This window comes from Sminthopsis crassicaudata, chromosome 3 (assembly GCF_048593235.1).
Source record: "Sminthopsis crassicaudata isolate SCR6 chromosome 3, ASM4859323v1, whole genome shotgun sequence".
NCBI classification, from domain to species: Eukaryota; Metazoa; Chordata; class Mammalia; order Dasyuromorphia; family Dasyuridae; genus Sminthopsis; species Sminthopsis crassicaudata.
The window spans coordinates 649,292,471-649,307,392 of NC_133619.1; the positions used below are offsets into that span (position 1 = coordinate 649,292,471).

The 14,922-nt window shown below is 58.3% G+C and overlaps 1 protein-coding gene across 1 annotated transcript in view; it reads left to right on the top strand.

Moving 5' to 3' along the window:
• The window catches only part of WDR87 (WD repeat domain 87), an 86,072-nt gene extending 75,069 nt beyond the window's left edge, over positions 1-11,003 (top strand). Inside the window, exons 6-8 of the mRNA XM_074302642.1 lie at positions 8,123-9,325; positions 9,423-10,461; positions 10,540-11,003. Of these exons, the coding sequence (XP_074158743.1) occupies positions 8,123-9,325; positions 9,423-10,461; positions 10,540-11,003 (2,706 nt within the window). The remainder of the gene's footprint in view (positions 1-8,122; positions 9,326-9,422; positions 10,462-10,539) is intronic.
• The last annotated feature ends 3,919 nt before the right edge of the window (positions 11,004-14,922 follow it).

The window sequence follows — 14,922 nt, forward strand, 5'->3', positions numbered from 1 at the left end:
AGGAAAAATCATTTCCCCTGAGGGATTGGTCCAGCCAAGGGAACTTGGTGTTGAGAGGGTGGGAGAGCCTGTAGGAAAAATCATTTCCCCTGAAGGATATGTTCAGCCAAGGGAATTTGGTGTTGAGAGAGTGGGAGAACCTCCTGGAAAGATCATTTCCCCTGAGGGATTGGTCCAGCCAAGGGAACTTGGTGTTGAGAGGGTGGGAGAGCCTGTAGGAAAAATCATTTCCCCTGGGGGATTGGTGCAGCCAAGGGAACTTGGTGTGGAAAGGGTGGGAGAGCCTCCTGGAAAGATCATTTCCCCTGAGGGATTTGTTCAGCCAAGAGAACTTGGTGTTGAGAGAGTGGGAGAGCAAGTAGGAAAAATCATTTCCCCTGAGGGATTGGTTCAGCCAAGGGAACTTGGTTTTGAAAGAGTGGGAGAGCTTCCAGGAAAGATCATAGGACCTGAGGGATTAGTTCAACCAAGAGATATTGGTGTTGACAGAGTGGGAGAGCCGGTAGGAAAAATCATTTCCCCTGAGGGATTGGTCCAGCCAAGGGAACTTGGTGTGGAAAGGGTGGGAGAACCTCCTGGAAAGATCATTTCCCCTAAGGGATTAGTTCAGCTAAGGGAACTTGGTGTTGAGAAGGTGGGAGAGCCTCCAGGAAAGATCATTTCCCCTGAGGGATTGGTCCAGCCAAGGGAACTGGGTGTTGAGAGGGTGGGAGAGCCTCCAGGAAAGATCATTTCCCCTGAAGGATTGGTCCAGCCAAGGGAATTTGGTATTGAGAGAGTGGGAGAACCTCCAGGAAAGATCATAGCCCCTGAGGGATTGGTCCAGCCAAGGGAACTTGGTGTTGAGACGGTGGGAAAACCCCTTGGAAAGATCATTTCCCCTGAGGGATTGGTCCAGCCAAGGGAATTTGCTGTGGAAAGGGTGGGAGAGCCTCCTGGAAAGATCATTTCCCCTGAGGGATTGCTCCAGCCAAGGGAACTTGGAGTAGAAAGGGTGGGGGAACCTCCTAGAAAGATCATTTCCCCTGAGGGACTGGTTCAACCAAGGGAACTTGGTGTGGAAAGGGTGGGAGAACCTCCTGGAAAGCTCATTTCCCCTGAGGGACTGGTTCATCCAAGGGAACTTGGTGTGGAAAGAGTGGGAGAACCTCCTGGAAAGATCATTTCCCCTGAGGGATTGGTCCAGCCAAGGGAACTTGGAGTAGAAGGGGTGGGGGAACCTCCTGGAAAGGTCATTTACCCTGAGGGATTGGTCCAGCCAAGGGAACTTGGTGTGGAAAGGGTGGGAGAACCTCCTCGAAAGATCATTTCCCCTGAGGGACTGGTTCAGCCAAGGGAATTTGCTGTGGAAAGGGTGGGAGAGCCTCCTGGAAAGATCATTTCCCCTGAGGGACTGGTTCAGCCAAGGGAACTTGGTGTTGAGAGGGTGGGAGAGCCTCCTGGAAAGATCATTTCCCCTGAGGGATTGGTCCAGCCAAGGGAACTTGGTGTGGAAAGGGTGGGAGAACCTCCTGGAAAGGTCATTTACCCTGAGGGATTTGTTAGGCCAAGGGAACTTGGTGTTGAGAGGGTGGGAGAACCTCCTGGAAAGGTCATTTCCCCTGAGGGATTGGTCCAGCCAAGGGAACTTGGTGTGGAAAGGGTGGGAGAACCTCCTGGAAAGGTCATTTACCCTGAGGGATTTGTTAGGCCAAGGGAACTTGGTGTGGAAAGGGTGGGAGAACCTCCTGGAAAGATCATTTCCCCTGAGGGACTTGTTAAGCCAAGGGAACTTGGTGTGGAGAGGGTGGGAGAACCTCCTGGAAAGATCATTTCCCCTGAGGGACTGGTTCAGCCAAGGGAATTTGGTGTGGAAAGGGTGGGAGAACCTCCTGGAAAGATCATTTCCCCTGAGGGATTTGTCCAGCCAAGGGAACTTGGTGTGGAAAGGGTGGGAGAACCTCCTGGAAAGATCATTCCCCCTGAGGGACTGGTTCAGCCAAGGGAACTTGGTGTGGAAAGGGTGGGAGAACCTCCTGGAAAGATCATTCCCCCTGAGGGACTGGTTCAGCCAAGGGAACTTGGTGTGGAAAAGGTGGGAGAACCTCCTGGAAAGATCATTTCCCCTGAGGGATTTGTTCAGCCAAGGGAACTTGGTGTGGAAAGGGTGGGAGAACCTCCTGGAAAGATCATTTCCCCTGAGGGATTGGTCCAGCCAAGGGAACTTGGTGTGGAAAGGGTGGGAGAACCTCCTAGAAAAATCATTTCCCCTGAGTCACTGGTTCAGCCAAGGGAACTTGGTATGGAAAGGGTGGGAGAACCTCCTGGAAAGATCATTTCCCCTGAGGGATTGGTCCAGCCAAGGGAACTTGGTGTTGAGAGGGTGGGAGAGCCTCCTGGAAAGGTCATTTCCCCTGAGGGATTGGTCCAGCCAAGCGAACTTGGTGTTGAGAGGGTGGGAGAACCTCCTGGAAAGGTCATTTCCCCTGAGGGATTGGTCCAGCCAAGCGAACTTGGTTTTGAGAGGGTGGGAGAACCTCCTAGAAAGATCATTTCCCCTCAGGGACTGGTTCAGCCAAGGGAACTTGGTGTGGAGAGGGTGGGAGAACCTCCTGGAAAGATCATTTCCCCTGAGGGATTGGTTCAGCCAAGGGAACTTGGTGTGGAGAGGGTGGGAGAACCTCCTGGAAAGATCATTTCCCCTGACGGATTGGTCCAGCCAAGGGAACTTGGTGTGGAAAGGGTGGGAGAACCTCCTGGAAAGGTCATTTACCCTGAAGGATTGGTCCAGCCAAGGGAACTTGGTGTTGAGAGGGTGGGAGAACCTCCTGGAGGGGTCATTTACCCTGAAGGATTGGTCCAGCCAAGCGAACTTGGTGTTGAGAGGGTGGGAGAACCTCCTGGAAAGGTCATTTACCCTGAGGGATTGGTCCAGCCAAGGGAACTTGGTGTTGAGAGGGTGGGAGAACCTCCTGGAAAGGTCATTTCCCCTGAGGGACTGGTTCAGCCAAGGGAACTTGGTGTGGAAAGGGTGGGAGAACCTCCTGGAAAGATCATTTACCCTGAGGGATTTGTTAGGCCAATAGAACTTGGTGTGGAAAGGGTGGGAGAACCTCCTGGAAAGATCATTTCCCCTCAGGGACTGGTTCAGCCAAGGGAACTTGGTGTGGAAAGGGTGGGAGAACCTCCTGGAAAGATCATTTCCCCTGAGGGATTGGTCCAGCCAAGGGAACTTGGTGTGGAAAGGGTGGGAGAGCCTCCTGGAAAGGTCATTTACCCTGAGGGATTTGTTAGGCCAAGGGAACTTGCTGTGGAAAGGGTGGGAGAACCTCCTGGAAAGATAATTTCCCCTGAGAGATTGGTCCAGCCAAGGGAACTTGGTGTTGAGAGGGTGGGAGAGCCTCCTGGAAAGATCATTTCCCCTGAGGGATTGGTGCAGCCAAGGAAACTTGGTGTGGAGAGGGTGGGAGAACCTCCTGGAAAGATCATTTCCCCTGAAGGAGTGATCCAGCCAAGGGAACTTGCTGTGGAAAGGGTGGGAGAACCTCCTGGAAAGATCATTTCCCCTGAGGGACTGGTTCAGCCAAGGGAACTTGGTGTGGAAAGGGTGGGAGAACCTCCTGGAAAGATCATTTACCCTGAGGGATTTGTTAGGCCAATAGAACTTGGTGTGGAAAGGGTGGGAGAACCTCCTGGAAAGATCATTTCCCCTGAGGGATTAGTTCAACCAAGGGAACATGGTGTGGAAAGGGTGGGAGAACCTCCTGGAAAGATCATTTCCCCTGAGGCACTGGTTCAGCCAAGGGAACTTGGTGTGGAAAGGGTGGGAGAACCTCCTGGAAAGATCATTTCCCCTGAGGAACTTGTTAAGCCAAGGGAACTTGGTGTGGAAAGAGTGGGAGAACCTCCTGGAAAGCTCATTTCCCCTGAGGAACTTGTTAAGCCAAGGGAACTTGGTGTGGAAAGGGTGGGAGAACCTCCTGGAAAGCTCATTTCCCCTGAGGGACTGGTTCAACCAAGGGAACTTGGTGTGGAAAGGGTGGGAGAACCTCCTGGAAAGCTCATTTCCCCTGAAGGACTAGTTCAACCAAGGGAACTTGGTGTGGAAAGGGTGGGAGAACCTCCTGGAAAGCTCATTTCCCCTGAGGAACTTGTTAAGCCAAGGGAACTTGGTGTCGAAAGGGTGGGAGAACCTCCTGGAAAGCTCATTTCCCCTGAGGGACTAGTTCAACCAAGGGAACTTGGTGTGGAAAGGGTGGGAGAACCTCCTGGAAAGATCATATCCCCTGAGGAACTTGTTAAGCCAAGGGAACTTGTTGTGGAAAGGGTCGGAGAACCTCCTGGAAAGGTCATTTACCCTGAGGGATTTATTAGGCCAAGAGAACTTGGTGTGGAAAGGGTGGGAGAACCTCCTGGTATGATCATTTCCCCTGAGGGATTTGTTCAGCCAAGGGAACTTGGTGTGGAAAGGGTTGGAGAACCTCCTGGAAAGATCATTTCCCCTGAGGGATTCGTCCAGCCAAGGGAACTTGGTGTGGAAAGGGTGGGAGAACCTCCTGGAAAGATCATTTCCCCTGAGGGACTTGTTCAGCCAAAGGAACTTGGTGTGGAAAGGGTGGGAGAACCTCCTGGAAAGATCATTTCCCCTGAGGGACTTGTTCAGCCAAGGGAACTTGGTGTTGAGAGGGTGGGAGAGCCTCCTGGAAAGGTCATTTACCCTGAGGGATTGGTCAAGCCAAGGGAACTTGGTGTTGAGAGGGTGGGAGAACCTCCTGGAAAGATCATTTCCCCTGAGGGATTGGTGCAGCCATGGGAACTTGCTGTGGAAAGGGTGGGAGAACCTCCTGGAAAGATCATTTCCCCTGAGGGATTGGTCCAGCCAAGGGAACTTGGTGTTGAGAGGGTGGGAGAGCCTCCTGGAAAGATCATTTCCCCTGAGGGATTGGTCCAGCCAAGGCAACTTGGTGTGGAAAGGGTGGGAGAACCTCCTGGAAAGATCATTTCCCCTGAGGGACTGATTCAGCCAAGGGAACTTGCTGTGGAAAGGGTGGGAGAACCTCCTGGAAAGATCATTTCCCCTGAGGGACTGGTCCAGCCAAGGGAACTTGGTGTGGAGAGGGTGGGAGAGCCTCCTGGAAAGGTCATTTACCCTGAGGGATTTGTTAGGCCAAGAGAACTTGGTATTGAGAGGGTGGGAGAACCTCCTGGAAAGATCATTTCCCCTGAGGGTCTAGTTCAACCAAGGGAACTTGATGTTGAGAGGGTGCGAGAACCTCCTGGAAAGGTCATTTCCCCTGAGGGATTGGTCCAGCCAAGGGAACTTGGTGTTGAGAGGGTGGGAGAGCCTCCTGGAAAGATCATTTCCCCTGAGGGATTGGTCCAGCCAAGGGAACTTGGTGTTGAGAGGGTGGGAGAACCTCCTGGAAAGATCATTTCCCCTGAGGGATTGGTCCAGCCAAGGCAACTTGGTGTGGAAAGGGTGGGAGAACCTCCTGGAAAGATCATTTCCCCTGAGGGACTGATTCAGCCAAGGGAACTTGCTGTGGAAAGGGTGGGAGAACCTCCTGGAAAGATCATTTCCCCTGAGGGACTGGTCCAGCCAAGGGAACTTGGTGTGGAGAGGGTGGGAGAACCTCCTGGAAAGATCATTTCCCCTGAGGGATTGGTTCAGCCAAGGGAACTTGGTGTTGAGAGGGTGGGAGAGCCTCCTGGAAAGATCATTTCCCCTGAGGGATTGGTCCAGCCAAGGGAACTTGGTGTTGAGAGGGTGGGAGAGCCTCCTGGAAAGGTCATTTACCCTGAGGGATTGGTTCAGCCAAGGGAACTTGGTGTGGAAAGGGTGGGAGAACCCCTTGGAAAGATCATTTCCCCTGAGGAATTGGTCCAGCCAAGGGAACTTGGTGTTGAGAGGGTGGGAGAGCCTCCTGGAAAGATCATTTCCCCTGAGGGATGGGTTCAGCCAAGGGAACTTGGTGTGGAAAGGGTGGGAGAACCCCTTGGAAAGATCATTTCCCCTGAGGAATTGGTCCAGCCAAGGGAACTTGGTGTTGAGAGGGTGGGAGAGCCTCCTGGAAAGATCATTTCCCCTGAGGGATGGGTTCAGCCAAGGGAACTTGGTGTGGAAAGGGTGGGAGAACCCCTTGGAAAGATCATTTCCCCTGAGGAATTGGTCCAGCCAAGGGAACTTGGTGTTGAGAGGGTGGGAGAGCCTCCTGGAAAGATCATTTCCCCTGAGGGATTGGTCCAGCCAAGGGAACTTGGTGTTGAGAGGATGGGAGAGCCTCCTGGAAAGATCATTTCCCCTGAGGGATTGGTCCAGCCAAGGGAACTTGGTGTTGAGAGGGTGGGAGAACCTCCTGGAACGATCATTTCCCCTGAGGGATTGGTGCAACCAAGGGAACTTGGTGTTGAGAGGGTGGGAGAGCCTCCTGGAAAGGTCATTTACCCTGAGGGATTGGTCCAGCCAAGGGAACTTGGTGTGGAAAGGGTGGGAGAACCTCCTGGAAAGGTCATTTCCCCTGAGGGATTGGTCCAGCCAAGGGAACTTGGTGTTGAGAGGGTGGGAGAACCTCCTGGAAAGATCATTTCCCCTGAGGGATTGGTCCAGCCAAGCGAACTTGGTGTTGAGAGGGTGGGAGAACCTCCTGGAAAGATCATTTCCCCTGAGGGATTGGTCCAGCCAAGCGAACTTGGTGTTGAGAGGGTGGGAGAACCTCCTGGAAAGATCATTTCCCCTGAGGGACTGGTCCAGCCAAGGGAACTTGGTGTCGAAAGGGTGGGAGAACCTCCTGGAAAGATCATTTACCCTGAGGGATTTGTTAGGCCAAGAGAACTTGGTGTTGAGAGGGTGGGAGAACCTCCTGGAAAGATCACTTCCCCTGAGGGACTAGTTCAACCAAGGGAACTTGATGTTGCGAGGGTGGGAGAACCTCCTGGAAAGGTCATTTCCCCTGAGGGATTGGTCCAGCCAAGGGAACTTGGTGTTGAGAGGGTGGGAGAACCTCCTGGAAAGGTCATTTCCCCTGAGGGATTGGTCCAGCCAAGGGAACTTGGTGTGGAAAGGGTGGGAGAGCCTCCTGGAAAGATCATAGCCCCTGAGGGATTGGTCCAGCCAAGGGAACTTGGTGTGGAGAGGGTGGGAGAACCTCCTGGAAAGATCATTTCCCCTGAGGGACTGGTTCAGCCAAGGGAACTTGGTGTGGAAAGGGTGGGAGAACCTCCTGGAAAGATCATTTACCCTGAGGGATTTGTTCGGCCAAGGGAACTTGGTGTGGAAAGGGTGGGAGAACCTCCTGGAAAGATCATTTCCCCTGAGGGACTGGTTCAGCCAAGGGAACTTGCTGTGGAAAGGGTGGGAGAACCTCCTGGAAAGGTCATTTACCCTGAGGGATTTGTTATGCCAAGAGAACTTGGTATTGAGAGGGTGGGAGAACCTCCTGGAAAGATCATTTCCCCTGAGGGACTAGTTCAACCAAGGGAACTTGATGTTGAGAGGGTGGGAGAACCTCCTGGAAAGGTCATTTCCCCTGAGGGATTGGTCCAGCCAAGGGAACTTGGTGTTGAGAGGGTGGGAGAACCTCCTGGAAAGGTCATTTCCCCTGAGGGATTGGTCCAGCCAAGGGAACTTGGTGTGGAAAGGGTGGGAGAGCCTCCTGAAAAGATCATAGCCCCTGAGGGATTGGTCCAACCAAGGGAACTTGGTGTGGAAAGGGTGGGAGAGCCTCCTGGAAAGATCATAGCCCCTGAGGGATTGGTCCAACCAAGGGAACTTGGTGTGGAAAGGGTGGGAGAGCCTCCTGAAAAGATCATAGCCCCTGAGGGATTGGTCCAACCAAGGGAACTTGGTGTGGAAAGGGTGGGAGAGCCTCCTGAAAAGATCATAGCCCCTGAGGGATTGGTCCAACCAAGGGAACTTGGTGTGGAAAGGGTGGGAGAGCCTCCTGGAAAGATCATAGCCCCTGAGGGATTGGTCCAGCCAAGGGAACTTGGTTTAGAAAGGGTGAGAAAGCCTGCAGGGAAGATTATTTCACTTGAGGCACTGGTCCAGCCCAAAGCCATTGGTCTTGAAATGGTGGGTAAAGCTGCTGGGAAAATAATTTCTCCTGAGGGATTGATCCATCCAAAGGACCTTGGTGTCAAAAAGGTAGATCTGAAGCCTGCCATCACACCGAGGAAAGATATTATGAAAGGGCTGGAGTTGCAAGTTGAGGGGAAAACATTTCCTCTCAAAAAGCAGTACCTGGAATCTCCTTCAGAGCTTAGACCTAAGCAGGCTGTGATCTCTCCCATGCCAAGTGATTCCCAGCAAGATAAATTAATGTCTTTGGCCAAATCCAAATACAAGCCCAGACCTCCACCCCTCGAGACCCCACAGAAGTTTCCACAAATGCCAAAGGAGGCAGTGTCCCCAACCCCAACCCCAACTCCATCTGAAGGGCGTCCAGAGAGTCCTACGTGGGAAGTCATGGGGCCAGACACTCTGGCTTTCCCAAAGAAGTCACCCCGAGACCGCTGGAGGTGGTTTCTGCGGATTCATCAGACTATCAGGGCCTTCAAGGGGGCCATGGATCGACGTGATAGAAGCCTGCCTCCTACATATGGTGAATCCATGCACAAGCCCCCCAGAGGAGGCTGGGACCGATTGCAGGATGCCCTGCGGAAGCTTCGCCAAAAAGGGACCATCACCAAAAAAACCATGGACACCCTTTGCTGGCTGCTGGAGCAGACATCACCACTGAAGCAAATGGAGTGGGTGGAGACGGCCCATCTGGAGACCCTTGCCTCCCAATTGGAGACCCTAAAAGCTCCCCTAGTAGTCCCTACGTCTGTTGCCTACAGCATTCCCACAGTGGAAGTAATGCCACCACAGGCAGACTACCCTAAAGAGTCTCTTCCCCCCAGAGGGAGCCTCCTGCTGCCCGAGTTTCCCGCCCTGCCCAGGCCATCCATTCCGCCTGGTGTTTCTGATCGAGTGACCCCAGGAAAAGTCACGGAGGTTCAGCCTGAGTTCCAGGCACTCCGACCCAGAGGGAGCCTCCTGCTCCCCGAGTTTCCCGCCCTGCCCAGGCCATCCATTCCTCCTGGTGTTTCTGATCGAGTGACCCCAGGAAAAGTCACGGAGGTTCAGCCTGAGTTCCAGGCACTCCGACCCAGAGGGAGCCTCCTGCTGCCCGAGTTTCCCACCCTGCCCAGGCCTTCCATTCCTCCTGGCGTTCCAGATCAAGTGGTCACAGGGAAAGTCAAGGAGATTCGTCCTGAGTTCCAGGAATCCATAGTGAAGGACCTGGCTCGGATTTTCCCTAATTACTCAGCCAGTGCTATGAAGGTCCTGCAACTCAAGCAAAAGGTGCAGTTATGGAAGGACAAGATAAAGGAACTTCAGCTGGCCAGGCTGAAGGAAGAGAAATCACTATTACCCACTGCAGCCCTGCCAGGACCCCCAGGAGAACCCCCACCCACTGCAGCATGGCCTGGAGTCCCAGGAGCACCCCCACCTACTGCAGCATGGCCTGGAGTCCCAGGAGCACCCCCGCCCACTGCAGCCAGACCAGGACACCCAGGAGAACCCCCGCCCACTGCAGCATGGCCTGGACTCCCAGGAGAACCCCCGCCCACTGCAGCATGGCCTGGACTCCCAGAAGCACCCCTGCCCACTGGAGCCAGACCTGGACTCCCAGGAGAACCCCCGCCCACTGCAGCATGGCCTGGAGTCCCAGGAGCACCCCCGCCCACTGCAGCCAGACCTGGAGTCCCAGGAGCACCCCTGCCCACTGCAGCATGGCCTGGAGTCCCAGGAGAACCCCCGCCCACTGCAGCATGGCCTGGACTCCCAGGAGAACCCCCGCCCACTGCGGCATGGCCTGGACTCCCAGGAGCACCCCTGCCCACTGGAGCCAGACCTGGAGTCCCAGGAGCACTCCCGCCCACTGCAGCATGGCCTGGACTCCCAGGAGCACCCCCACCTACTGCAGCATTGCCTGGACTCCCAGGAGAACCCCCGCCCACTGCAGCCAGACCTGGACCCCCTGGAAGACCCCCACCCATTGCAGTCAGACGTGGACTCCCAGGAGAACCCCCGCCCACTGCAGCCAGACCTGGATTCCCAAGAGAACCCCCACCTACTGCAGCATGGCCTGGACTCCCTGGAGAACCCCCGCCCACTGCAGCATGGCCTGGAATCCCAGGAGAACCCCCGCCCACTGCAGCATGGCGTGGAATCCCAGGAGAACCCTTGCCCACTGCGGCATGGCCTGGACTCCCAGGAGAACCCCCGCCCACTGCGGCATGGCCTGGAGTCCCAGGAGCACCCCCGCCCACTGGAGCCAGACCTGGACTCCCAGGAGAACCCCCACTCACTGCAGCCAGACCTGGACTCCCAGGAGAACCCCCGCCCACTGCGGCATGGCCTAGACTCCCAGGAGAACCCCCGCCCACTGCAGCATGGCCTGGACTCCCTGGAGAACCCCTGCCCACTGCAGCATGGCCTGGACTCCCAGGAGAACCCCCGCCCACTGTAGCCAGACCTGGACTCCCAGGAGAACCCCCGCCCACTGGAGCCAGACCTGGACTCCCAGGAGAACCCCCACTCACTGCAGCCAGACCTGGACTCCCAGGAGAACCCCCGCCCACTGCGGCATGGCCTGGAGTCCCAGGAGCACCCCCGCCCACTGCAGCCAGACCAGGACTCCCAGGAGCACCCCCGCCCACTGGAGCCAGACCTGGACTCCCAGGAGAACCCCCACTCACTGCAGCCAGACCTGGACTCCCAGGAGAACCCCCGCCCACTGCGGCATGGCCTGGACTCCCAGGAGGACCCCTGCCCACTGGAGCCAGACCTGGACTCCCAGGAGAACCCCTGCCCACTGAAGCATGGCCTGGAGTCCCAGGAGAACCCCCGCCCACTGCGGCATGGCCTGGACTCCCAGGAGGACCCCTGCCCACTGGAGCCAGACCTGGACTCCCAGGAGAACCCCCGCCCACTGCAGCCAGACCTGGAGTCCCAGGAGAACCCCCGCCCACTGTAGCCAGACCTGGACTCCCAGGAGAACCCCTGCCCACAGCAGCATGGCCTGGACTCCCAGGAGAACCTCTGCCCACTGCAGCCAGACCTGGACTCCCAGGAGAACTCCCGCCCACTGCAGCATGGCCTGGACTCCCAGGAGAACCCCCGCCCACTGCAGCATGGCCTGGACTCCCAGGAGAACCCCCGCCCACTGTAGCCAGACCTGGACTCCCAGGAGAACCCCCGCCCACTGTAGCCAGACCTGGACTCCCAGGAGAACCCCTGCCCACAGCAGCATGGCCTGGACTCCCAGGAGAACCTCTGCCCACTGCAGCATGGCCTGGACTCCCAGGAGAACCTCTGCCCACTGCAGCATGGCCTGGACTCCCAGGAGAACTCCCGCCCACTGGAGCCAGACCTGGACTCCCAGGAGAACCCCCGCCCACTGCAGCATGGCCTGGACTCCCAGGAGAACCCCCGCCCACTGCAGCATGGCCTGGACTCCCAGGAGAACCCCCGCCCACTGGAGCCAGACCTGGACTCCCAGGAGAACCCCTGCCCACTGAAGCATGGCCTGGAGTCCCAGGAGCACCCCCGCCCACTGGAGCCAGACCTGGACTCCCAGGAGCACCCCCGCCCACTGGAGCCAGACCTGGACTCCCAGGAGAACCCCCGCCCACTGCAGCATGGCCTGGAGTGCCAGGAGCACCCCCGCCCACTGCAGCCAGACCAGGACTCCCAGGAGAACCCCCGCCCACTGCAGCATGGCCTGGACTCCCAGGAGCACCCCCGCCCACTGCAGCATGGCCTGGAGTCCCAGGAGCACCCCCACCTACTGCAGCATGGCCTGGAGTCCCAGGAGCACCCCCACCTACTGCAGCATGGCCTGGAGTCCCAGGAGCACCCCCGCCCACTGCAGCCAGACCAGGACACCCAGGAGAACCCCCACCCACTGCAGCATGGCCTGGAGTCCCAGGAGCACCCCCACCTACTGCAGCATGGCCTGGACTCCCAGGAGAACCCCCGCCCACTGCAGCAAGGCCTGGACCCCCTGGAAGACCCCTGCCAGGTGCAGCCAGACCAGGACTCCCAGGAGAACCCCCACCCACTGCAGCATGGCCTGGAGTCCCAGGAGCACCCCCGCCCACTGCAGCGTGGCCTGGAGTCCCAGGAGCACCCCCGCCCACTGCGGCATGGCCTGGACTCCCAGGAGGACCCCTGCCCAGTGCAGCCAGACCTGGACTCCCAGGAGAACCCCCGCCCACTGCGGCATGGCCTGGACCCCCTGGAAGACCCCTGCCCACTGGAGCCAGACCTGGACTCCCAGGAGAACCCCCGCCCACTGCAGCATGGCCTGGACTCCCAGGAGAACCCCCGCCCACTGCGGCATGGCCTGGACTCCCAGGAGAACCCCCGCCCACTGCGGCATGGCCTGGATTCCCTGGCGAACCCCTGCCCACTGGAGCCAGACCTGGACTCCCAGGACAACCCCCCCGCACTGCAGCATGGCCTGCACCCCCTGGAAGACCCCCACCCACTGCAGCATGGCCTGGACTCCCAGGACAACCCCCCCGCACTGCAGCATGGCCTGGACCCCCTGGAAGACCCCCGCCCACTGCGGCATGGCCTGGACTCCCAGGAGAACCCCCGCCCACTGCGGCATGGCCTGGACTCCCAGGAGAACCCCTGCCCACTGCGGCATGGCCTGGATTCCCTGGCGAACCCCTGCCCACTGGAGCCAGACCTGGACTCCCAGGACAACCCCCCCGCACTGCAGCATGGCCTGCACCCCCTGGAAGACCCCCACCCACTGCAGCATGGCCTGGACTCCCAGGACAACCCCCCCGCACTGCAGCATGGCCTGGACCCCCTGGAAGACCCCCGCCCACTGCGGCATGGCCTGGAATCCCAGGAGAATCCCTTCCCACTGCAGCCAGACCTGGACGCCCTGGAAGACCCATGCCCACTGCAGCATGGCCTGGATTCCCAGGAGAACTGCCGCCCACTGCAGCATGGCCTGGATTCCCAGGAGAATCCCTTCCCACTGCAGCCAGACCTGGACCTCCTGTAAGACCCGTGCCCACTGCAGCCAGACCTGGACCCCCTAGAAGACCCCTGCCCACTACAGCATGGCCTGGAGTCCCAGGAAGACCCCCACCCATTTCAGCATGGCCTGGACTCTCAGAAGGACTTCTACCCTCTGCTTTGTGGCCTCAACCCCCAGAAGGATCCCCACCCACTGCAGCATGGCCTGGACTCCTAGGAGGACCCCCACCCACTGTAGTAAGGCCTGGACCTCCATACACAGCAGCCAGGCCTGGACTCCCAAGAGGACCCTCATACACAGCAGCTAGGCCTGGACCCTCTGGAAGACCCCCACCCACTGCAGCCCTGCCAAGACCCCCAGAAACACCTCCACCCACTCCAGCCAGGCTTGGACCCCTAGGAAGACCTCTGCCCACTGCAGCCCTGTCAGGCTCCCCAGAAAGACCCCCACCCATTTCAGCATGGCCTGGACTCCTAGGAGCACCCCCACCCACTTCAGCATGGCCTGGACCAGCTAGAGGACCCCCATACACAGCAGCCAGGCCTGGACCTCCACTCACCACAGCAAGGCTTGGAAGCCTAGGAAGACCCCCTCCCACTGCAGCATGGCCTGGACCCCTAGGAAGACCCCCTCCCACTGCAGCAAGGCCTGGACCCCTACAAGGACCCCCACCCACTGCAGCATGGCCTGGACCTCTAGGAGGACCTCCACCCACTGCAGCATGGCCTGGACCTCTAGGAGGACCTCCACCCACTGCAGCATGGCCTGGACTCTTAGGAGGACCCCCACCCACTGTAGCAAGGCCTGGAATCCTGCCCCCGGCAGCAAGGCCTGAATCCCTAGGAGGACCCCCACCCACTGCAGCAAGGCCTGGACTCCCACCCCCGGCAGCAAGGCCTGAATCCCTAGGAGGACCCCCACCCACTGCAGCAAGGCCTGGAATCCTGCCCACAGCAGCAAGCCCTGGACCCCTAGGAGGACCCCCACCCACTGCAGCATGGCCTGGACTCCTAGGAGGACCCCCACCCACTGTAGCAAGGCCTGGACTCCCACCCCCGGCAGCAAGGCCTGAATCCCTAGGAGGACCCCCACCCACTGCAGCAAGGCCTGGAATCCTGCCCACAGCAGCAAGGCCTGAAACCCTAGGAGGACCCCCACCCACTGCAGCAAGGCCTGGACTCCCACCCCCGGCAGCAAGGCCTGGACCCCTAGGAGGACCCCCACCCACTGCAGCAAGGCCTGGAATCCTGCCCACAGCAGCAAGGCCTGAAACCCTAGGAGGACCCCCACCCACTGCAGCAAGGCCTGGACTCCCACCCCCGGCAGCAAGGCCTGAATCCCTAGGAGGACCCCCACCCACTGCAGCATGGCCTGAATCCCTAGGAGGACCCCCGCCCGCTGCAGTATGGCCTGAATCCCTAGGACCACCCCTGCCCGCTGCAGTATGGCCTGAATCCCTAGGAGGACCCCCACCCACTGCAGCTTGGCCTGGACCCCCTGGCACTGCAGCAAGGTCTAGATCCCTAGGAGAAGTCCGGCCCACTACAATGAGGCGTGGACCCCTAGGAGGACCCCCACTCACTGCAGCATGGCCTGGACCTCTAGAAGGACCGCCACCCACTGCAATGAGGCGTGGACCTCCAAGAGGACCCCCACCCACTGCAGCCAGGCCTGGACTCCCAGAAGGACCGCCATCTACTGAAGCAGAGCTTGGACCACTAGGAGGACCTCTGCCCACTGCAGTGAGGTCTGGACCCCTCAGAGGACTACGACCCACTGCAGCAAGATCTGAACTCCTAGGACTCCAGCCTACTGCAGTGAGGCTTGGACCCCCCCCGACTGCAGCAAGACTTGGACCCCTAAGAAGACCCCTGCCCACTGCAGCAGGACTTGG